Source organism: Nicotiana attenuata, unplaced genomic scaffold, assembly GCF_001879085.1.
Source record: "Nicotiana attenuata strain UT unplaced genomic scaffold, NIATTr2, whole genome shotgun sequence".
Classification (NCBI taxonomy): Eukaryota; Viridiplantae; Streptophyta; class Magnoliopsida; order Solanales; family Solanaceae; genus Nicotiana; species Nicotiana attenuata.
In genome coordinates, this window is record NW_017670424.1 from 282308 (window position 1) to 304853 (window position 22546).

At 41.3% G+C, this 22546-nt stretch overlaps 1 protein-coding gene and 1 non-coding gene across 2 annotated transcripts; one reads left to right on the forward strand and one right to left on the reverse strand.

Moving 5' to 3' along the window:
- The first annotated feature begins 11709 nt into the window (after positions 1 to 11709).
- Positions 11710 to 11789, forward strand: TRNAL-UAG. The gene has a single exon. It is a non-coding gene; the product is annotated as a tRNA-Leu (tRNA).
- Positions 11790 to 12396: 607 nt separating this feature from the next.
- LOC109239228 (probable complex I intermediate-associated protein 30) lies at positions 12397 to 21851 on the reverse strand. The gene is made up of 8 exons (XM_019405769.1): positions 21683 to 21851; positions 21488 to 21568; positions 19898 to 20011; positions 19288 to 19344; positions 14857 to 14948; positions 13369 to 13449; positions 13117 to 13215; positions 12397 to 12993 (listed from the first exon to the last, which is right to left on the reverse strand). Exons 2-8 carry the CDS (start codon positions 21537 to 21539, stop codon positions 12805 to 12807), a joined length of 684 nt encoding a protein of 227 aa, XP_019261314.1. The 5' UTR covers positions 21540 to 21568; positions 21683 to 21851; the 3' UTR covers positions 12397 to 12804.
- Positions 21852 to 22546: the final 695 nt, after the last annotated feature.

A 22546-nucleotide genomic window follows, 5' to 3' on the forward strand; every position in this document is an offset into this window, starting at 1 on the left:
TATATATTGCTTCGGCTTTCTGTTGTTTACCATTGCCCGTTGATACGACCTCCATTTGGTGCTAGGTCGGCGAATTGAAGAAGGCTCCAGTGCTGGCATTTCGCCAAGCTATCGCATCGACTGGGATGCAGTTTACTTTGGCCGAGTTCGTTCGTGGAGGTCGTACTCAAACTCCGTCGACGAGGGATTCCGCCCCTCAGACTGCTGTTATGCGAGATGAGATCTCTTCCCAGCCTATCTATTATCTTGTAGACGATTCGTCTAATGGAGAGGAGTCGCCATCGAGAAAAAGGCGAAGGATGGAGCTCGGGAAGGCCGTCATCACTGATATTGAACCGGAGAAGCTCATTGCTCTGGAAGCGACGTCTGCACTTACACCAGATGCAAGGGTCATGTTTACGGCGGCTACCGTTGCGGAGAGGAGGCCCTCTGGGGCCGAGGGGGTGCATGATAACGAGGAGCTTGCCAGGACCGCAGAAGGTGGCGCGTCATCGGTAGTTGGGAGATATAGAGCGGTACCTGTGGGGGACGACGGTTCGGGCTCGGATATCGATCTTGAAGAGGTACGGGCCTTCTTGGAGAGGAATACTCGCGTGGAGGTAAGGACGGAGGGTCCTAACCGGCACGTAATCATTCCTGTGGGTTATGACCTTTTGGACAACTCTGAACGGGCGGTGCCGTCCTTTTCCCCTTTGTACGCGGCTTCTGAGAACACGATGCTACAGGCGATGAGCGATGTGGAGCTATCGCTGAGTATATCTGGCATGGCTTTGCGAGTAAGTGATTTTTTAATGTTAGGATTTGTTTCGCATGTGTAATCTGCTCATACTGAATCCTCTCTTTTGCATGTCAGACTCTTATCATGGGTATCGAACGTGACCGGCGGGAGGAGCGTAGACGGCCATTTTTAAGAAGGTGACCTCTAAGTACAAAGAGTGTCGTACTAAGCACCGAACGCTGGCCGACGTCTTTAACCAGGATAGCGAGTTTCAGTTGTTTCGTGACGGGCTTAAACAGAAGGACGAGGAGTTGGTGAGGGAAAATGAAGAGCTAAAGGAGCAGGATGACGAGCTAATGAGAGCCATTGGTTGGTGCAGCGAGCTTGAGGCAGCTCTTAAGGCCAAGGAGGATGAGCTCGAGGTGAGCAAGGGAGTGATGGCTGAGAATGCCGATCTTCAAGCACGGATAACATCTTTAAATGCTGAACTTGGGCAGAGGGAGGCGGAAGCTATTGATCTACGGGGCGAGTTGAGCGCCACGGTCGAAGAATTGACTTGTGCCGAGAAAGGCAGAGTGGCCGCTATGGCTGAAGCGGCGGCCTTAGAAGATGCCCTCCGCATTTGTAGGTCTGAGCGGGAGAATGAGATGGAGTCATTGGCGCTCATGGTGGCGACGTTAGAAGAGCGGATCCAGGATCTGGAGGCGGAGTTATCCGGATTGAACGAGCTGGTCGTTGCTTTGAAGGCCGAGGAGGTACAACGGCAATCATAGCTGTCCATGTCCATACTTCTGCCGATCCCGGCATTCCCCGAGAGTTATATGAGATGTGGGTTCACGCCGAGGCTCAGCTCGACGTGTATAAGTCATTGAAAGCCAACGGGAAAATTTCCAAAGCGGAACTCGAGGGCGTCCGTGCTAAGGCACGTGCGGCTCGTGAAGCTTGCGCTTACGCCCCTGGTACGCCTGGTGGGGATGATGTTGACGGTTATGCGGATAGGCTCCGCCTCTAATTCTTGGTATGATGATGAGTATGCCGATGGGGATGATGCGGCGTAACGCCTTCATACTTAGTTTTTGTTTTGTTTTGCTATTTTTGCGAGGGCAGTTTTTGTTTTGTTTTGCTATTTTTGCGAGGGCGTCTTTGGGCCCTTTTGTATAAAGTATTGTAATTTGACAGTTGTAATGGAACAACCCCCTTTTTTGCTACGCGTTTCTTGATTTCTGTTCTCTTTTCTTTTCGCTATTGTGAGGAAGTCCCTAATTTTTGATAAGATCGATGTTCGACGCGGTTGGACACTTGAAGATTTCAAGCGAGGTTGAATGTAATTAATTCGAGCGAGGTCGAATGTAAGTAATTCGAGCGAGGTAGAATATAAGTGATTCGAGCGAGGGAGAATGTAAATGATTCGAGCTTGGTCGAATGTAAAATGATTCGAGCGAGGTCGAATGTAAAATGATTCGAGCGAGGTCGAATGAAAGTGATTCGAGCGAGGTCGAATGTAAGTGATTCGAGCGAGGTCGATGTAAGTTAATTCGAGTGAGGTCGAATGTAAGTGATTCGAGCGAGGTCGAATGTAAAATGATTCGAGCGAGGTTGAATGTAAGTGATTCGAGCGAGGTCGAATGTAAGTGATTCGAGCGAGGTCGAATGTAAGTGATTCGAGCGAGGTCGGATGTAAAGTATGAAAAGACTTGGAGCGTGAAGATGATGCATTATTTCATTCATTGGAGAATATTACATGTTTCCGTTTGTTTCATACATATATTGGAGAAGTTCTCATGTATCCAGTCCCTTCATCATTCGGCCTGGAGAAGTAGTCGGCTGGCGGGGCGATGAAATATACTTGAACTTCGAGACATCCTCTTTATCGCCTCATTAAAAACCTCCCCGAGAAAACCCAATTGGGACAAACCCGGGTGAGGGAAAAAGAGTACGACGTGGAGGGCGTCTGTTTTCAGAAGTTGAAGTATTTGAGGTGGACGATGTTCCAATTGTTTTGTAGTAGCTTTCCCTCCATTGTTTCTAGTAGGAATGATCCTTTGTTTGCTGCTGCCGTGATTTTATATGCCTCGTCCAAATTGGTTCCTAGTTTGCCTTCTCTCGAATCTTTGCTTACCTGTGTTTTGGCCTTGAGTACATAGTCTCTAACTTTGAGTGGTCGTAATTTGGCTTTATTATTGTAGTACCATTCTGCTTGTTGTTTTTGGGCTACCATTCTTATGTAAGCCATGTCTCTTCGTTCCTCTGCTTCGTAGAGGTCTTGTTTCCTATTTTCCTCATTGCTTGGTCCGCTTTCATTGGAGTATCTCAAACTGGGTTCCCCGACTTCGGCCGGTATCATGGAGTCAGTCCCGTAGACTAGTGAATATGGGGTTTCTCCGGTGCTTGTTTTTGGCGTGGTGCGGTATGCACACAGTACTTCTGGTAGTAATTCCGGCCATAGTCCTTTGGCATCCTCAAGCTTTTTCTTCAGGATATTCAGTATTATTTTGTTGGAGGATTCAGCCTGACCGTTACCGGCAGGATGATATGGCATGGAGAGTATTCGTTTGATATGCCATTTTTCGAAGAACTTGGCGGTCTTCTTTCCGATGAATTGGGGTCCGTTGTCACAACTGATTTCTTTGTGGATGCCGAAGCGGCATATGACGTTTCTCCATATGAATGTGATAACTTCCTGCTTGCGTATTTGGGTGAATGCACCTGCTTCTACCCATTTGGAGAAATAGTCTGTTAAAACCAAAAGAAAACGTACATTACCTCGTCCTATTGGGAGGGGTACGGCGTTGTCCATACCCATTTGATGAACGGCCATGGCGAAGTAACAGAATGGAGGTGTTTGCCCGCTTGATGTATCATAAGAGCATACTTTTGGCACTTCTTAACATAATCGGCGGCTTCCTTCTTCATTGTGGGCCAGTAATAACCTGCTCGAATGAGGCATCTGACGAGGGCCCGGTTGCCGGTATGGGCACTGCAGTGACCTTCGTGTACCTCCTCGAGCACACGTCTTGTTTGATTCGGCCCTAGGCTTTTCGCCAAGGGGCCTCCAAACGTTCTTTTGTATAGGTCATGATTTATGATGTTGAATCTAGCCACCTGCATTCGAAGCCTTTTGGCTTCCTTTTGTCTGCTGGGAGTACTCCCTCCTGCAAATATGTTATGATACGGTTATGCCAGTCCCATGTCAAATTTAGAGAGTGTACCTCGATCTGGTCTATTGATGAGTGTAGGAGGGTGACCACATTTTCCTTTGTGATATTTTTGGTGGCCGCCGCTAACTTGGAGAGACCGTCTGCCTCGATGTTTTTTGCTCGAGGTATTTGATCGAGTCGACATTCGTCGAACTCCGGTAGCAGTTTATGAATTTCTGCCTGGTACTTTTGTAGCCTCTGCTCTTTGATTTGGAATGTCCCTGTGACTTTGTTGACAATGAGTTGCGAGTCGCATCTAAGGACAACTCGTCGTGCTCCGTATCTGAGAGCTAGCTTCAATCCTGTAATTACGTCTTCATACTCGGACTCATTGTTAGTCATATCAGGGCACCGTATGCATTGGCGAATGACTTCGCTTGTTGGGACTTCGAGTATGAGTCCCAGTCCAGATCCTGACGCATTGGATGTGCCATCGGTGTATAGGACCTATAGGTCGGGTATACCAGAAGAGGTACGAGAAATTTCCTTTTCGACCTCGGTTATTATTTTGGCGCTAAAATCGGTAACGAAGTCGGCGAGTACCTGCGATTTTATAGCTGTTCGCGGCTGATACGTTATATCATGCTCGCTAAATTCTATGGCCCACTTTGCCAACCTCCCCGACAGCTCGGGTTTATGCGGGATACCTCGCAGGGGAAAGGTCGTTACCACCTATATGGGGTGGCATTGAAAATAGGGTCTAAGCTTTCGTGAAGCTATGGCCAATGCCAAGGACAATTTCTCGAGGTGATGGTACCTCGTTTCGGCGTCGACGAGAGTTCTGCTAATATAATAGCTTGGAGACTGCGTACCTTTATCTTCGCGGACCAATACTACGCTTACCGCGACCTCTGATACAGCTAAGTATATAAGGAGGCGTTCGACGGGTTCTGCTTTGGCGATTAGGGGGGAGATGACAAGTATGCCTTTAGCTTAGTGGATTCTGAGACAGCTTCATATGCGGCTTTGATTGAGAAGAAATTATGATTTTTAGAATTCCAAGTGTATGAGTACCCAAAGGGTCCGGTTTGTTTTATGTAGGTGCAGTTGATTTTGGAGACAATGTCCGAGGGGAGTTCGAAGGATAGGTTTCTGAGGTCAAACATTCCATTTTTAATGAGGCAAGATAGATTTTGGTCAAGCTCCCCAGCTTGTATGGGTCCTTGGATGGATTCCCTAAGAGTTCCTGATTGATTAATCCAATTGTCATGCCAAAGATTTATGGTTTTTCCATCACCTACTAGCCATTTAGTATTAGCGTTGCATATTTTATTACCCTTTTTAATAACTTTCCAAGTGTGGGAGCCTATTTTCTTGCTTTTCCTGTGGTTGTATTTACTATGTATAATTTTGGCCCATAAGCCATCTTTCTCTTCTCTATATCTCCACGGTAGAGCTGCATTGAAGGAGGAATTTTTCATATGGGTGTTAGGAATTCCTAGACCCCCTTATTTTTTAGGCATTGTAACTATACTCCATTTTGCAAGATGGCATTTCTTTCTTTCCTCCGTGCTACCCCAGAGGAAATTCCGCTGAATAGAGTCAATCTTGTTGAGTATTATTTTGGGGAGATCATAGATCTGTATGACGTGGTTCGGGATTGCGGCTAGGGTGGCTTTTATGAGGGTTGTCCTACCTGCCATATTTAGGAATTTTATTTTCCAGCCTGTTAGTCTATTGTTTAGTTTATCCAAGATAAACTGGAAGTCCTTTTTAGTGGGGTTAGTGCTTGGCATAGGGAAACCTAGGTACTTTCTGAAGTTATCGGTACAATTCATAGAAAAGCATCTGCTGATATGGTATTTGTGATTTATAGGAGTATTCTTTGAGAACACAATTTTTGATTTATCGAAATTAATAGATTGACCAGAAGCGTTACAAAACTTGTTGATAGTGTCTATGATAGAGTTGTAGCTTTTTTGGTTGGCTTCAGCTAGGAGAATGAGATCATCAGCGAAGAAGAGATGTGAGAGTTCCGGGCTTTTGGGGTTAATTTTGATTGGGGTCCATCTACAGCAGTTAATTTCGTGGTCAATTAACCTAGATAGCATTTCCATGCAGATGATAAAGATGTATGGGGATAGGGGATCCCCTTGTCTAATACCCTTAGATGGTTCAAAGAAATCCGTTCTAGATCCATTAATAAGGATAGCAGTTGAGGTGGTAGAGATGCAGGACATAATGAGTTTTGTAAGGTCCGGAGGGAAATTCAGGGAGTTCAGGGAAAATCTAACAAAGGACCATTCTATTTTGTCGAATGCCTTTTCCAAGTCTATTTTAATCATCATTTTTGACCTTTTCCCTTTAGTATTCTTGAAGTGATGTAGTACCTCATTAATGATTAGTGCATTATCCGCAGCCCTTCTTCCTTTTATGAAGCTAGTTTGGGTAGGATGGATAAGGGTGGGCAGGAGTGTTTTAATGCGGTTTGCGATAATCTTAGTGAAGACTTTATAGGCCGTGTTACAAAGGCTTATAGGTCGATATTGTCTAATGGTCTCGGCATTTTCACTTTTAGGTATTAGGCAGACTAGTGTATTATTCATGCTTTTAAGCATTTTTTTCCCTGAGAAGGAATCTTGGCAAAATTTTATGAGAAGTTTGCTAGTCTCCTTCCAATACTTTTGGTATAGAAACGGGTGGAGTCCATCCGGCCCCGGAGCTTTGTAAGGTTGAAAGGAGTCTAGTGCTCTCCTAATTTCTTCTATAGAGGGGATACTACTAAGGTATGGGTGATCCTGATCCTTAATTGTGGAATTATAGGAGAGGAGGTTATTGTTGAGTAGGGATTGGTTATGATCCGTGGTGTAGAGATTTTTGTAGTAGTCAATAATATGGTCCTTGATGGGTTTTTGCTCTTGGATACAATTTCCCGCTTCGTCTCTTAAACAAATAATTCTATTTTTTCTTCTTCTTTGCATGGTGGTGATGTGGAAAAATTTTGTGTTTGCATCACCGTCCTGGATCCATTGAATCCTGGATTTGAGCTTCCAAAAATCCTCCTCTTTCCCGAGTACAATATTATACTCATGTAGGAGTTCGTTTTCCAGGTTTATCAGGAATTGACTGTGGGGGTAGTTTTGAGAATTCTGGATTCCATTTAATCTAGCAAGTAATTTGCTTTTCCTTTTGAAAATATTACCAAAAGTATTTTTATTCCAGTCTATAGCTTTTAAACAAAAAATTCTATAGCTTTAGTGATATTTGGTTGGTCCGACCAAGAGTTTTCGACTAAAGCTCTAAACGTGGGGTGTGACAGCCACATAGTTTCTATTCTAAATATATTATTGTTGGTAGAGAAACTTTTAAAAAATTCTAGCTTGATTGGGCAGTGGTCCGAATGGCTTCTAGTTATATGCTTAATATTTGCGTCTTGGAATAGTTCTAACCATTCTGTGTTTGCAATACATCTATCAAGCCTTTCCATAATTATATTTTTACAATTTTTGCTCTTGTTAGTCCAAGTGAATCTTGACCCTTTGAAACCTAAGTCTACAAGTCCACATTGGTTCATACAATCTAAGAATTTGGATATTCTATTATAGTTAATAGGCAATCCTCCATATTTTTCCGATGCACAGGTGACTTCATTAAAGTCTCCCACGACTAGCTTGCTACTGTTTTTAAATTTTGCCATAGAGTTAATCTTTCTTCCATAAGGTTACTAGCATATATAATAGAACATAACCATTTTTGTTGAGTTTCGTACCTTTACCATGGCGTGTATCTCTTGATTCGTTCCTCCAATTTGATCTACCATAGTATCTCCATTGTTCCACATGAGCACAATGCCTCCCGAGTTCCCATTAGCCGGCAATTGGATTAGGCTAGAGTACCCGAAATCATGGACCAAGACATGGTGATCCTCCATTTTTATTTCCAACAGTGCTACTAAACTAGGACGATGATAATCCAGCATAGCTCTAAAAGCTCTTCTAAATTCCGCACTATTTGCTCCACGACAGTTCCAAATAATCATATTCATGCTAATGTTTCTAGTTGATACACCTCTATCCTGGCTACTTGAGAAGTTGTGGTCGCTCCTCATGCTTTCCTGTTGTGACCAATAGTGGGTGAACATTGTTGGTACTAACACCACTGCATGTTGGTAGATGCTCGGTGGATTCACCTTCCTTATGGAGATGGAGCATTTCCTCAAATCCACTGGGCAGCTTAAGATGAATCTTTTTTCTCTTCTTGCTTGGAATGCCATTGTTTTGGGGTATCTTAACACTCCGTGCTCCACTATTCTTTCTGTTGGAATTTCTTCCTCTTCTTCCTCCTCTTCCATCGCATTTTGGTTCTGAGTTTGTGGGGTTGGAGATGTTGTTTGAGTTTGGTTCGATCCTTGGAGGGTTGAGGGTGGTAGTAGTGTGTGTGTTTGGTTCGACACTTGAAGAGTTGAGTGCGGTGTTGTCCTGGGCAGTGGGGTTATGGGTGGGTTGTTGTTGGGTTGGGATAGTGGTTGTGTTTGGGCAGAATAGGTGTTGGGAAATGAGGTTTGAGGGTTTGCATGGGAAGGGTACATGGGTAAGTTCGGGTTGTGCATGAAGAACGTGGGTTGTTGGTATCCTACATGGGAGCTCCAAGGGGAGGGGTGGGGACCCATATTCATTTGCATGGGCTGCTGGGGACTCAACCATGGACGGATCATTACGTTGTTCAAGCCTAGTTGCATTCCTTCCGTCACATTTTGGGCTAGGTATGAAGGATCCCCTATTTGTATTATGATGTCCCTCCCTTCTAGTTGAAGATTGATGTTGAGTGCATGTCCCATGAGGCCCCATTCCAGCCAAGATTGGGGGACATGGTCCAGTTGTATTGGCCTTGTGGTGAAGATCAGGGGTGTTTGGGTTTGTGGTAGAGTTTGTGGCCTCATCCATACATTCCTCCTTGGCCGATGGTGTCTCCTATTTTGGTTGAGAGGTAGCCTTGGCATCATGTAATTTGTTTTTACTAAGAATTGGGTCTGTTGTAACTTTGGATCACTACCATTAGAAGGAAAATGGTTTATAACCGTATCACTGTGTAAGGGTCAACATGTGTTTCTAGAGTTTTGTCTCTCCTAGGAGTTAAGAGGTCTTGTACATTAATGGTGTTATGACTTGAGGTTGACATGGATTGAGGTTGATTTGTACTAGGGATTTGTTGTATGGGCTTGGAATCATTCATAGGCAGATTGGATGGTATTGTTTGTGGGCTACCTAGGTTTTGCATTAAAGAGGGTGTTAAGCTTTTTGTAGGTATCTTAGGGTCTATATCCATGCCTTGTGATTTGTTATTCTCTACCGTCGAAACAGTAGTTGGTGCTAAGGGGCAGACGTTAGGGTCTTTTGTCTTGTGAGAGTTATTGCCCAAGGGGTTATGTGAGTTATGAGGAGAGTTAATGTCTTCTATGTTAGTAGTGGCAAGATCCTTAGGGTAAAGGCAAGAGAAGGTGTTTTTAATGTGATGTTGATGTGCATAGTCTTTAGGTACTATGTTATCTACTTTTTGGTTTTGGGCTATAGGGTGCCGACGTTGGGTGATTGTATTATTACCTACAGATTTTCTATTGTCCAATGTGTCTTCACTTTCCTCAGCGTTAATGGAGAGCTTTTGTTCTTCTCTAGTTTCAGTCTTTTGCCATTTTTGGGTACTGGGATATTTTTTGGGGTAGTCAACGCCCTAGGATGTTCTAGGTCGTTTCTGGTACGGTATTTTGCTTGTTTTTTATTTTTCTTTTGGTGTGAGACTATAGTCCATTGGTCTAACTTTTGGGTAAGTTTATCTACCCTGTGAGGCTTGGACATGGAGTTGGAAGAGCTTGCTTCCTGTAACTCTGCTGGTTTGTGTGTTTGATGAGGGCAGCTGCTAACGTTGTGGCCAAGTCTGCCGCAGTTCGTGCATAGGAGATTAAATCCCTCGTAGGTAATTTGTTGTATGTGTTTGCCAATCACAATATAGGTTTTAAGGGGTTTTTCTATAGGTACCATTACACAAAGTCGAGCATACTTACCCCTCAATGCGGATTTGGTACATGCGTCAATGCGTATTAGTTGTCCCAGCTTCTGTCCAATTTTTTGAAGGATCTCGTAGTCATAGAATTCACTGGGTAGTTCCGGGAGCCTTGTCCATATGGCTGAGTAGGTTAGAGCAGCTTTGGAGGCTACGAACCTAGGCTCCCATTTTCTTACTGTGAGAAATTGGTTCCCTATGAACCATGGTCCTTCATGAAGGGCCTTGTTATAATTTTCCTCTTTGGTAAATTTTATTAAGTAGTAGTCGCATCCCAGGTCTATTAGGGATAGGTTTTCAGTTGGTTTCCATATTGCATGGAGTTTTTTTTGTAGAAATTGGTAGCCAATCCTCCTCCCAAACATTTTGATGATAAGAGCATTTGTCTAGTTCTTGGATATGCGCTCCTTGTCCGATGAGGTAATGGGTATAAAGAGTTCCGAGTTAGGATAGTTATTTGTTTCATCCTCATGTACATAGGAGACCATGTTTTTTTGGACTGTGACTTGGCTTCCTTCAGGTTCCTTATTTGCTTCATTGCCCGCTACCAAGGTGTCCAGGAAGGTCATCCTCTTAAGTAGTATTTGTTATGTCCTTTGTTTTAGTTCCATTTTTATCCGTGTGTGCTTCTTTGCATATTTCCATGTCCATTGGGGTAGTTGTAGTGATGAGAGATCCCGGCGTTGTCCCAGTGATTTCCGGCTCGTTTGATGCAGGCTGACTTGAGTTCTCGTTAGCTTGGTTATTTTTTATCATGTTGTTTGCGTCCAGGGAGTTTTTTTCGTTAGTGTTCATCTGACTAGTGATGAGATTTGAGGAGCTAAGGATGGGGTATAGAAAATATTTAGAAAGGAGGAAGGGGGAAAGGAGGAAAACTTTTTTAGAGAGAAGGTGGAGCCTTTCTCTCTAACCCATATTTTCACTGCAATTGTCAATACTAACTTCTTTTGGTTTGACTTGACAATCTTGTCACAAAATTACTTATCATGGTCGACTGATTAGGACGATTCAAAATGAAACCGTAACCGTTAACCGAATTATAAAAGCAGTTTAATGGCTTATTAATATTAGGTTATCGAATTAATAATTGGTGAAAAAATTAAAATTTTATAAACAACGGTTTATCAGGTGGATTACTTAATTTTCTTATCGGATAAACCATTAACCCATTAATAATTATTATATTTATTTTTTTATCCATTGTGAAGCAACTTCTTAGTAGCTTGAGCTTCAACGTCATTATGACTTGTTTTTGGGGTGGGACTACGCGGATCTAGATAGTTTGATATCTTTCTGCTCAAATAAATCAATTAACTAGGTAACTGAAGCAAATCTATATCCAAAATTTATGTTAACTGAACTTTATTACTGGTTAAGGATCCCCGATTTATATTTTAGCTTGCTTATTGTAAAAGAATTAAAGAAGAAGAAACTACCATTAACAATGAGAGCTTCATTAACATACTGGAGTGTGATTGTGATTGGATCGTCTATCTATTGTTTAATATCTTATTTATTTATGTAATTTTTAGTGTCTATTTGATTTACCCGATAAACCGCTCGATAATCGCTAATCCGATATCAATCCGTCCAATATCTTATTGGGCGGCTAGCGGATAGCACATTTACAAGTTGATAACCAATAAGCCGAATTGTTAAGTGCAAATATTCGCCCAATCTGTCCGATGAACATCCCTAGAACTGATTAGGTTTCTCATTTTTGTCTCTGAATGGAAGATATTTCAGCCTTACTTAACAAGGATTTAGTAAAGAAATTAGGGAGTACAACTTCCATACGACGGTTTGGCCGAGTGGTCTAAGGCGCCAGATTTAGGCTCTGGTCCGAAAGGGCGTGGGTTCAAATCCCACAGCCGTCATTTTTAACTGTGCATTTTTTCTGATAATAATCCCAATAAGCTGCTGCAGTATTTTATAAAAAAGTGTTCATAAGCTCTTTTCTTTAAAAAAAAAAACCTAAATAGGACAAAATATTTGAAGAGAAACAAACACTATCTTAATCACCACAACATTTCAAAGATTAATAGTCAATGAGAATTGCTTATCTTAAATAGTCAATGAGAATTGCAGACTTGAAGAGGTAGGGGGAGGGGGGTTTAGGTTGAAACAATACTTGAGGCAGTGAGTATCGATGTAAGAGTTTTATTCTAAAAGAATATTTTAAGGATAAAATAGTAAAAATCTTGATCAAACTTAAAGTGCTTATAAGCTAAAAATTGATAATCTGGGGGTGACCAGCTTATGGCTTTTGGCTTACTTTTGACTTATAAGCACTTGGCTTATAAGCACTTTTAACTTTACCAAACGCGTAGATAAGCTGAAAAATGCCTATAAGCTAGTTTGACCAGCTTATAAGCTTAGCCAAACACCCTCGGTGTCTACCTTGACATAAGGTATGTCTCTTTAGGCTGAAAATTTTGCAGACATGATTTTGTATCGTGGATATCATTTTTATGCCACTATGAATTTGCTTTGGTAGTTAACATTGTAAATTGAAATTAAATCTTGTAACAGTACAACCGATTCCAAGCACATTGTTGAAATATTTGATTGCCAGACAAGGATATAATTATTAAACAATCCTGTTTTGATAGCCTAGAGAAAAATTGAAGAGCCCCATTTATTACAAGAGAAAAATGTGTAATTTGACTTGGTGGTGTGGCCTGTAGACACTGCATTTAAGCAAACTGCATCTTAAGGTTTCACTCCTTTCCTCAGCTCAATTCTCTCTTTTCCTCCCAGGTACATAGAAAAAGAACCTGTATCTTCTCCATCTCTGAATGGCATTTCCACAATCTTGCTCAACTGGTGAGCGTGGATGCCCCAAACATCCCAGCCTACTTTAAGTAATTCTTTAAGATGTTCCACTTTTGCTTACTGCATCCGCAAGGCTTTAATCCAATCAACTTCCACTTGGAAATCACCAGGCCCAGACTTCGCACCTGGAACTCCACCTTCTGCGTTGACAGATAGAGACATGCCAAGAATTCGAGCTGGATTCATCTCCAACTTTGCATTTATCATGTTCCCTCTCCAAGTAGGTACATAACGAGTAAGTGGGATCTGCACAGCCGATAAAGCAATCTACATGTCAATACGTCATTCTCTTTCCACAAAGTGAACAAGTATTTTAAGTTAACCTTCTGCAATGAGATATAGCTAAAAGGATGAAAGAAATGAACTTACTTTTGCAATATACCAGTTTTCTTTTGGCACAAAAACGAATGCTTGCCATGAATTATCTTCATCTTGTCCAGGAGTATTGACCCAATTTTCTGTGTATATCTGCAGTTGGATTTGAGTGAGATAAGATTATTCCACAGTTCATCCACATACGAATACCAGCAGCTCAATGAAAACATGGACATCCCAAGCATGAAAGCATCAAAAATAGATGTGCTTAAGAATCACCAACTACAGACAAGACACAGAACTTACAGTAGAAATATAACATCTTCCATCTCCTTTAAGTTTAAGAGCTATCGTGTCATATCCATCCAAATCAATGAAGCCGTCAAACTGCAGGAAAAAGAAATCAGATGGAGAAGCCACTGACAGACAACAGACCATTTCCTCTATCTAGTAATATTGTATTTATTGTCTAGGCTCATTCAAAAATGATATGTGAATTATACTAATGGCATTAAGGCAAGGGGATTTTGTGAAGTTTCACCAGTAGTGCCTGATATCTGAGAAACACTAATCGCTCTTTTGATAGAGCCAATTAAAGAAAATAACAAAGGTTTCATTTCTACATATTATCTCATGGGACTGACTACCACAATCTAATGATTTGAGCAAATTAAAGTGAACAGAGCACTTTTGATGAAGAGCTATCACAATCACAAAGGAAACAAAAATAACATATGGTTAACTGTTAGAGACGACTCAAGTACAAGATGTGCAGATGGCCCAAGTTGATCGAGATGCTGACCCATCCATTATTTATCTACTTTGTTTTCAGTTCCCATGTATTTTTTATTTTCTGATGTAAATATAAACAGTTTTTATTTTCTCAGTTTGGTTTTCCGAAAAGTCCTCTCATTCTCTCCCTCTCTATTCTCTCGGTGTTCTAGGGTTTTCTCATCTCTTTCTTCAATATCTCATCTTGAATCTGTTACTTTTCATTATCAAACGGCAAAAAGAGGAGTTCAGAAAGCATTTATTTGGATGGTTAAGTAGCATTCACCATGAATAGGTGGTATGAACAAGGGGTGTACAACTTGAGAAGGGGTGGTGGTTACTCAATAACTAGGAGTTATATTGCACTGCTAGGGGGAATGCAAAGACTGCATATAGCAGATTTGATATGGAGTAATGTAGCACAGCCAAAACATAGGTTTTTTCTGTGGCTTGGAGCTCAAAGGAGACTGCTAACAAAGGAAAGGCTGGTGAAGTTGCAGATTCAAGTAGACAACATGGAGTGTTGTTTATGTGATGAAGATGAACAAAAAACTGAAACCAGTCAGCATTTATTTGTGGAATGCAACTGGATAAAGAATGTCCGTGCTGAGACGCTGCGATGGCTTGGTGTACAACTGCAAGAAGGAGATGAATAACATTAAAAAGAAGAAATGGAAACAGTTAAAGAAGGAAGTGGTTGCAGCAACAATGGGAGCTGTCTTCTATCATACGTGGAAGGCAAGAAATTGGAAGATATTTAAAGGAGCTAATGTAAATAGTGCAGATGCTGCAGAACAGATTAAGCAGGAAACATTAGTTAGATTAAGTAATATTCATAAGTCAAAGAAGGCAAATAGATGTAGGGAATTCTTGAGGAATATCACTGATGTATAGACTAGTGTTGAGATGGAACATTCATTGTACCTTTGAGGAGGTGATTATGATGTAAAGTGCTCAATATGTGCAATCATTTGGTTGATCAATGGTAATATTCACAATGTTACCAAAAAAAGTAGCATTCACCTTTTTAGACCGCATTCCACAAAAGCCACTCCGAGTCATATTCCACTTTGATCCTTCCATAACATCCAAAGAGAGGTTTCCGGAGAAAACACCTGCCAGAAACACCAAAAACCTATATATATTCAATGTGCGAAATGTGAACCTCAAGAAAAGTAACACTATTATAGTAACATCTTTTGAAATACTTTCAGAATTAATATCAAAAAAATTGACTACAATAGAAAAAAGGTTGAAGAAGAGACATAGGTGTGGCAGAAAAAAGAAATGATTAAGCTGAATTGTAGGTTCAGCGGAAGTCTCAGAGGTCAATGGCTTTCTCCACATACACACCTAAGACCCCAGACAATGCTACTCCAATTATAGTGACAACTGCATACAGAAGACAACAACAACAACAACAACAACAACCCAGTATAATCCCACAAGTGGGGTCTGGGGAGGGTAATATGTACGCAGACCTTACCCCTACCCTGAGGGGCAGGGAGGCAGTTTCCAGGAGACTCTCGGCTCAAGACAGCAACAAGAGACGATATATTAGTACTATCAATAGGCTCATACTAAAATAACATAAAATATATAACATAACATAAAATAACAGAATAACATCAATATAAGAAATATAGGAAATACGAAAAGGATGGGAGGTATACTAATATCCAACAGATAAATCCCTGCATCAGTAGCTGATCAGTAGCCTCCTAAGATTAACTCCTAACTGGCTAGTCTCACTCTAGTGCGCTGTAGAAATATCCACAACTTCCCCCTAACCTACAACTTTAATGCTCGACCTCCACAATGTCAAGGGCCATGTCCTCAGTAATCCTAAGACGCGCCATGTCCTGCCTGATCACCTCTCCCCAATACTTCTTAGGTCTCCCTCTACCTCTCCTTGTGCCCACCACAGCCAGTCGCTCACACCTTCTCACCGGTGCATCAGTGCTCCTCCTCTGAATGTGCCCGAACCATCTGAGTCTTGCTTCCCGCATCTTGTCCTCCATGGGGGCCACGCCTACCTTTTCTCGAATATCTCCATTCCTAACCTTATCCATCCTTGTATGCCCGCACATCCACCTCAACATCCTCATCTCTGCTACTTTCATCTTCTGGATGTGTGAGTTCTTAACCGGCCAACACTCGGTCCCATACAACATGGCAGGCCTAACCACTGCTCTATAAAACTTACCTTTTAGTGACGGTGGCACTTTCTTGTCACACAGGACTCCCGTCGCTAACCTCCACTTCATCCACCCCACCCCTATACGGTGTGTGACATCCTCGTCGATCTCCCCGATCCCCTGAATAACTGACCCAAGGTACTTGAAACTACCCCTCTTAGGGATGACTTGAGAGTCAAGCCTCACTTCCACTCCCGCTTCCGTCGGCTCGGCCCCAAATTTGCACTCGAGGTATTCCGTCTTCGTCCTGCTCAACCTGAAACCTTTTGACTCAAGGGCATGTCTCCAAACCTCTAGCCTCTGGTTGACGTCGCGTCGTGTCTCGTCAATTAGGACTATGTCATCAGCAAATAGCATGCACCATGGCACCTCCCCTTGAATATGATGCGTTATGGCATCCATCACCAGGGCAAATAGGAAAGGGCTGAACGCAGACCCTTGGTGCAACCCCGTAACAACCGGAAAATGCTCGGAGTCGCCTCCTACTGTCCTAACCCGAGTCTTAGCCCCATCATACATGTCTTTAATCACCCTAATGTAGGCTACCGGGACTTTTAACCTCTAAGCAGCTCCATAAGACCTCCCTAGGAACCCTGTCGTACGCTTTCTCTAGATCGATAAACACCATGTGGAGATCCTTCTTCTTATCCCTGTATTGTTCCACCATCCTCCTAATAAGGTGGATAGCTTCTGTGGTAGATCGCCCCGGCATGAACCCGAACTGGTTGTCTGAAATAGACACCGTCCTTCGCACTCTCATAAATCAATTAATTTTTCTCGATCATAAAGTTGGATAGGCTATAAGAACCCTTGGAATTTGACTATTTTTACATTGGTTGCTACAGATTACAACGCTCTTTCCTTATCGGGGACTTGGGACTGGTATGCTTTGTGATGCTCATGACGGAGGGCGAGTTGAAGAGCGCAGGTCGAGCAGGACTAGCAAACTTCTAGGCTGGCAAGCTTCTAAAAAAGGAGTGCACATGTAACCTTAGGCGAATCCCACATCGAAATGGGAGAGGAAAGTGAAGAGCTTTATAAGACATGACACAAGTTCACATGGTATGTGCGCTTTCGGGGCTTGATATGGCATAGCCCGAAAAGACAAATCCGTGCGGGCCTAGTCCCAAAGCGGACAATACGTGCCATGGGCTTGGGGCGTGACAAATATGGTATCAGAGCCGAGTCTCCCTCAGTACGATGGTGGGGCAAACCTCAGCGAGGACACTAAGTTCTGGGGGGTGAATGTGAGCCCATGACAGAGGGGGGGCTGAAGAGGGCGGGTCTATGTTGGAAGCTTCTGAAGAAGGAGTGCACATGTCATCTTAAGCGAATCCCACATTGGAATGGGATAGGAAAGTGAAGAGTTTATTAAAGCATGACACAAGTTCACACGGTACGCGCGCTTTTGGGGCTCGATGTGGCGAAGCCCGAAAAGACAAATCCGTTCGGGCCTAGGACCAAAGCGGACAATACGTGCCTTGGGCTTGGGTCGTGACATGCTCTGGGAGTATAGGTAGAAATAGAAATATCATGCTTTAAATATTTTCATCAGTTAGTTCATTGCACACCCTAGGAATTCCAGTAAGAGAATTAAGCCAGCCTTCTTCCAAGCAGATGAATTGGCATAAACAGACAGCAATGCAAAATGCAACATTGTCATCCCAACAAGCTAAGCATCAAATACTTTCAGTATCATAGGAGCAATTAAAGCTTAATGTTTAAAGTCCCCCAGGTGGCGGTACAAAATCAACCTTTATACGTTTTGATACAGAAATTAACGGAAAGAAATTCAGACATGTAGAGAAGTCACTATGTCTCAATACCTTGATTAAATCTAAGATAAAAGTTTCTAGACTTTAGCTTACTAAGACAAAACTTCAATATGCTCCCATTCTTATCTGCTTACTTTAACTTTAGCATAGCTGGCAAGGCATCTATAATTCTTTCCTGTGAGGAACTTGAGATTGTAAAAATTCTAATAGTTGCATCGCTTTTATGGCTAAACATCACCTCCATTCATCAAAAAGGCTCAGTTAGGTCTTTTTTTTCAAGGCTCAGACGGTTATGACCATTTTATTGTGGTATAGAGTCCTATTAATTTTTAAGTTGATCGTTTGAGAGCAGTATTGCATACAACTAGCAGTTTTTGCACTTAGACAAATGCCACTATAGGGCTCCGTAATTAACCGTTTGATTTGCCTTTCCTATCTAGTGAGAATTTCCTACACTCGCTATCTCGAATATTGTTAAAGGCTCATTTACTCCCTGAAGCTAGCGGAGACTAAGGTTTGACACGTCTCCTCGCTTAGGTGGCACTTAATTAGTAGAAGCATCAAAACGGTGACATGCACTTCATGGGCTTTGTCAGTGCAAATGTGCAATATATAGACAACAAATATAATTGGCAATTCAATATATAAATTTAACACAAATGTTCAGAATGATTTTTTTAGTATTTAGGAAACAAAATTAGAAATTTAATGAAAACAATAATCACTAAAGAAACCTAAAACTCATCTTTACATCTAATCAAAAATTTAAAATGCTTTTTAACTTGGTTGACATGATTTTTACTTCATACACTCAATTATAGTTTTTCAATTATTTGTCCAAAATTCTTTTTCCATTTTAGTTATATATCTAGCATTACATATATGTTTTGTTGTTTATAACCGAGAAATCTTTGATGGCCAGAGGCGCACGGTTTCAAACTCGATAGATAATGAGCCCGCCCTCTACCCTTCTCTACTTAAATGTAAGGGATTTGTCTGCGGCAAAGTTCAAACTTGTGACGTGCGCCTAACCAAGGGCCAAAGGCACACGGTTCGAAACTCGGGGGGGGGGGGGTTAAGGGTCCCTCCCTCTAGCCTTCTCCACTTAAATACTAGACTTGTGACTGCAACAAAGTTCGAACCCGTGACATGCGCCTAACCCATACATTTCTTTGCTAAAAACATTTAACTGCTATTTGAATTGTAAAACTAATTGTCTGTTATGTTTTCAGGAAAAACAAAAAATCTACCAAAGAACTATACAGCTTTTGGAGGCATCTAGCGAGCACATGCAGCCAAGTAACCTAAAGATAAAGTGAGAAAAAAAAACTTAAGGATTTTATAAGTGATTATGAACAATTAAAAGGGAAAAAGAAACTCCAACAGCATTTTATCTCTACAATGTTTCACTAGACCAAAGAAATAACCAAATACCAAAAAAGGAAACAAAGAAGACATTATGCGCGGTTAAAATAATTTACCAACATTTGTTGATCCATTTCCAATATCCTTAATCTCCAAAGCTGCTGAGGATAGACCTGACACATTATCATCAGCATATTTATTAGGCACTAACTTAATTTTTAATTTCAGTAAACATTTGGTCAAAGGAAGAAATTCCTCAGTGTCTATATGGTAGCTTGATTCTTGGAGACTCTAGCCATTGCTTGACTTTGTAACTGGTCCATTTCTTAGGCACTCTCCTTAAATACAATCATTTTGATGTTCAATAAAACTAATATAAAATTATGAGTGCCTCACGTGATAAATGCTTATATGAAAGACTATCATATTGGGTAAAACCAAGCAATACAGGCTTTGTAATAAGATATTCAAGAAAATGGAACAATATTTTTCTGTAACCGATCAAAAAAAAAAAAAAAAGAACAATATGTTCTGTAGAGCTGAGAGTCCACTTCCACTAAAAACCCTGTGCAACATAAGGCTATCAAAGCTATAATTGAAGGAGAGTAAATCAGGAAAACTAATTCCACTAATTCAACAGATTGGAATAATACCCAAAAAAAGCTCTGCTCAGCTATTACCAAGTACTGGTATTACATGCAAGGGAAGTATATCAGGTTTGGATACCTCCATATTCTGAATCTGAGTATAAATGCCATTTCTTGAGCTCATCCTTTGAATTAAAGTTGAAAATGTATCTTTCACTTGGTGGAACTAGGTCTTCAATGTTCCACGTGAGTGCTACAAGTGAAGAAAGTTATTACCAACTGAAAGTTACTACAATTGATAGAAACAGAAGTAATAAAGAAAGAGCACCAGTTTTCTGACATGCTGATTCAAGAAAGACATATTGTTACATACTTAGCATAAAACTGATCAACTACTAGCCAATATGAGGAAGCTAGATAGGGATCATCACAAATCCCAAAAGATAATACAAACACCATCATGAACTAATGAAACAAAAAGTAGGAGGAAAACACAAGAACATGACAAAACAAGTTAATTAATCTCTGTAGCTAAGCACATCAAAGGAGTTGTGCAGCTCAAAAAGGTTCTCCAGGTCCCGTTCTTCTTCCTTTTACATCATTTGCGAAATGCTGTCAAAAACTCCTAGTTCAGTCATTTTTATCTTTAAACCTCATTCAACTCCTGTTATACATAGAAGCCTCTCCACAATACACATGAAAGGACATCCAGAGAGATATCTAAGTTTCTAAAGGTGATAGGAATTCTCACCATCACCTAGCCATTTTAACAACTTATGTTAACTGATCTGTGTGAAATGGTAAACTAAAAGAAAGCATGACCCATTTTAACTGTCAGGCAACCAAGAAAGACTTTGAAGAAAAAAACCAAACATTTCATAGTGGCCTAACTAGCTGAAACTAAAATGACTTCCAAAAGCATTAACCTGTTAAAATAACTGAACAACCAGAGTCTGAAAGGGGCTTGCCTTTTCAATTCACATCTATGAGTGAGGATTTCTCTATCTCTTGCTCGCTTCAATCAGATCCTGACAACTTAGGAAAGAATGATGGCTCGCTAACAAGGCCCCTAAATGACTGCTCAGAAGGCCTACATATTTTTTTCCCCCAATTTGTCACTTGCTCGTCCCTCTCTCATGAAAATGGTCTCTCCTCTCCCGGCGGTTTAGATTCGAATCTATAGTCAGTTGCTAAAACGATTCCCATTCAAGCATTCTCATTAAATGTCAACGCTGCCTTTTTTTTAAACATCAAAATAATATGGTGAATGCAATTAATCAAGATGTATCTTAAGTGCAGCACATATAAGGTTTTTTTGTGGCAGTTAGGTGAATTTGGAAGGAGAAGTGTTTACGAGTTAGCTGGGATTTCATTTGTAACTGACTGTAGATATCAATCAAGATTCTTAGTTGCTCTATCTGCTGTATAAATACCAATCCGTCCCAATTAAACTCATTCTTTGGCTGCCAATTTAGATTCCCTCAGCTCATTCGTTAGTTCATAGCCTAGTCATTTCCAAGTTCTCACTGCTTTTGGTATTTTCTGTGAGTTATTAACTTTGCACTTTTGCATCACAAGATGGGGTGAATATGTATTCCGTCTCGTGTCAGCTAAGAGGATAACGAAATGAGCGAACATCAAACCCTAGGAGTATTTGGTAACAACAAATAGAAATGAAAAGCATCCGCTAAAACTATAGAAAGGAATCAGGTCGGTAGTGGTGAAATACCTCTTCTAGTAGCATTCAGCGATGCTTGCAATAGCGAGCGAAACCTTGACATATCTAACTTCCCCTCCCCTACGAAAACTCCTGCAACATTGAATTGAAAATTCATTCAAATTTCAGAACAGAACAACGAAAAGGAGGATTGAATTAAAGCCTTAGATTGCTTGAGATAGAAACAGAAGGTTTTTTCGAGCACACCAACAAATAAAAAAAATGATTTTGACAGATATCGATCACTGATCTCCGGGAATGCTCTCCGACAATCGGCGACTGGTGGTCACTTCTGCTACTATTCCTGAGTGGGTTTTACAGAGAAAGGACGAAAGAGAAGATTTTCTTTTTCTTTTTCTTTTTTGGGTTTAATTGATCTCTCAAAACATTTCTTTTTAGGAGCCAACCGTTAATATTTTAGAAAGAATTACCACAAAATACACATTGACTTCACACCATAATAAAAAATGGCCCATATTTTTAAGTTTTATCCGACGTAGCTCACATTGTACATATTTTGAAAGCACTAGCAAATTCAAAGGCAAAATACATACGGAGACACTTAAAGTTGGCACGATTTTTTAGTTAGACACCTAAACTCAAGGGTGTTCCTATTGAGCACTTATACTACCCGAAACTTATTCCAATTAAGCACTTCTTGCCGAGTTGGCACATAAAGTGAGTTTCACCCAATATAGGCGCGTGAAGACCCTAAAAAATAGTTTTTTTTCTTTTTTTTCTCTTTTTTATTTCCTTCTTCTTCTCCCTCAAAAACAAAACAAATCTGAGGCAGTCCCCATCTCTTCACTGCCGGAATCCGACGAGTGAACCGGCGGCCTCGTCCTCTCCAAAAAACCAACGAGCCCCCCTCTTCTTCTTCAACCCTAAGAAACCAGTTTCACCACGTCTCCTCATCTCCAGCCGCCGCCACAACAAACCACGCAGCCCTTTAACTTTGTGAAAACGAACAGGATCAAAATGCATAGACAATAAGAGTTATTACACCACATATCCTGGATCGGAAAAGAAATGGTGCTCTCAGCCACAGATGGAAAGGGGTAAAGCCGTGAA

Excerpts from the sequence above, each read along its gene's own strand:
- LOC109239228 (XM_019405769.1), bottom strand. The coding sequence starts at position 21,539 with ATGTCAAGGTTTCGCTCGCTATTGCAAGCATCGCTGAATGCTACTAGA. Across the intron at positions 14,949-19,287 it reads AAATGGATCAACAAATGTTG|GTGTTTTCTCCGGAAACCTC; the intron begins GTAAATTATTTT and ends TGTTTCTGGCAG. Across the intron at positions 13,450-14,856 it reads GTGGAATGCGGTCTAAAAAG|TTTGACGGCTTCATTGATTT; the intron begins GTGAATGCTACT and ends TTTTTCCTGCAG.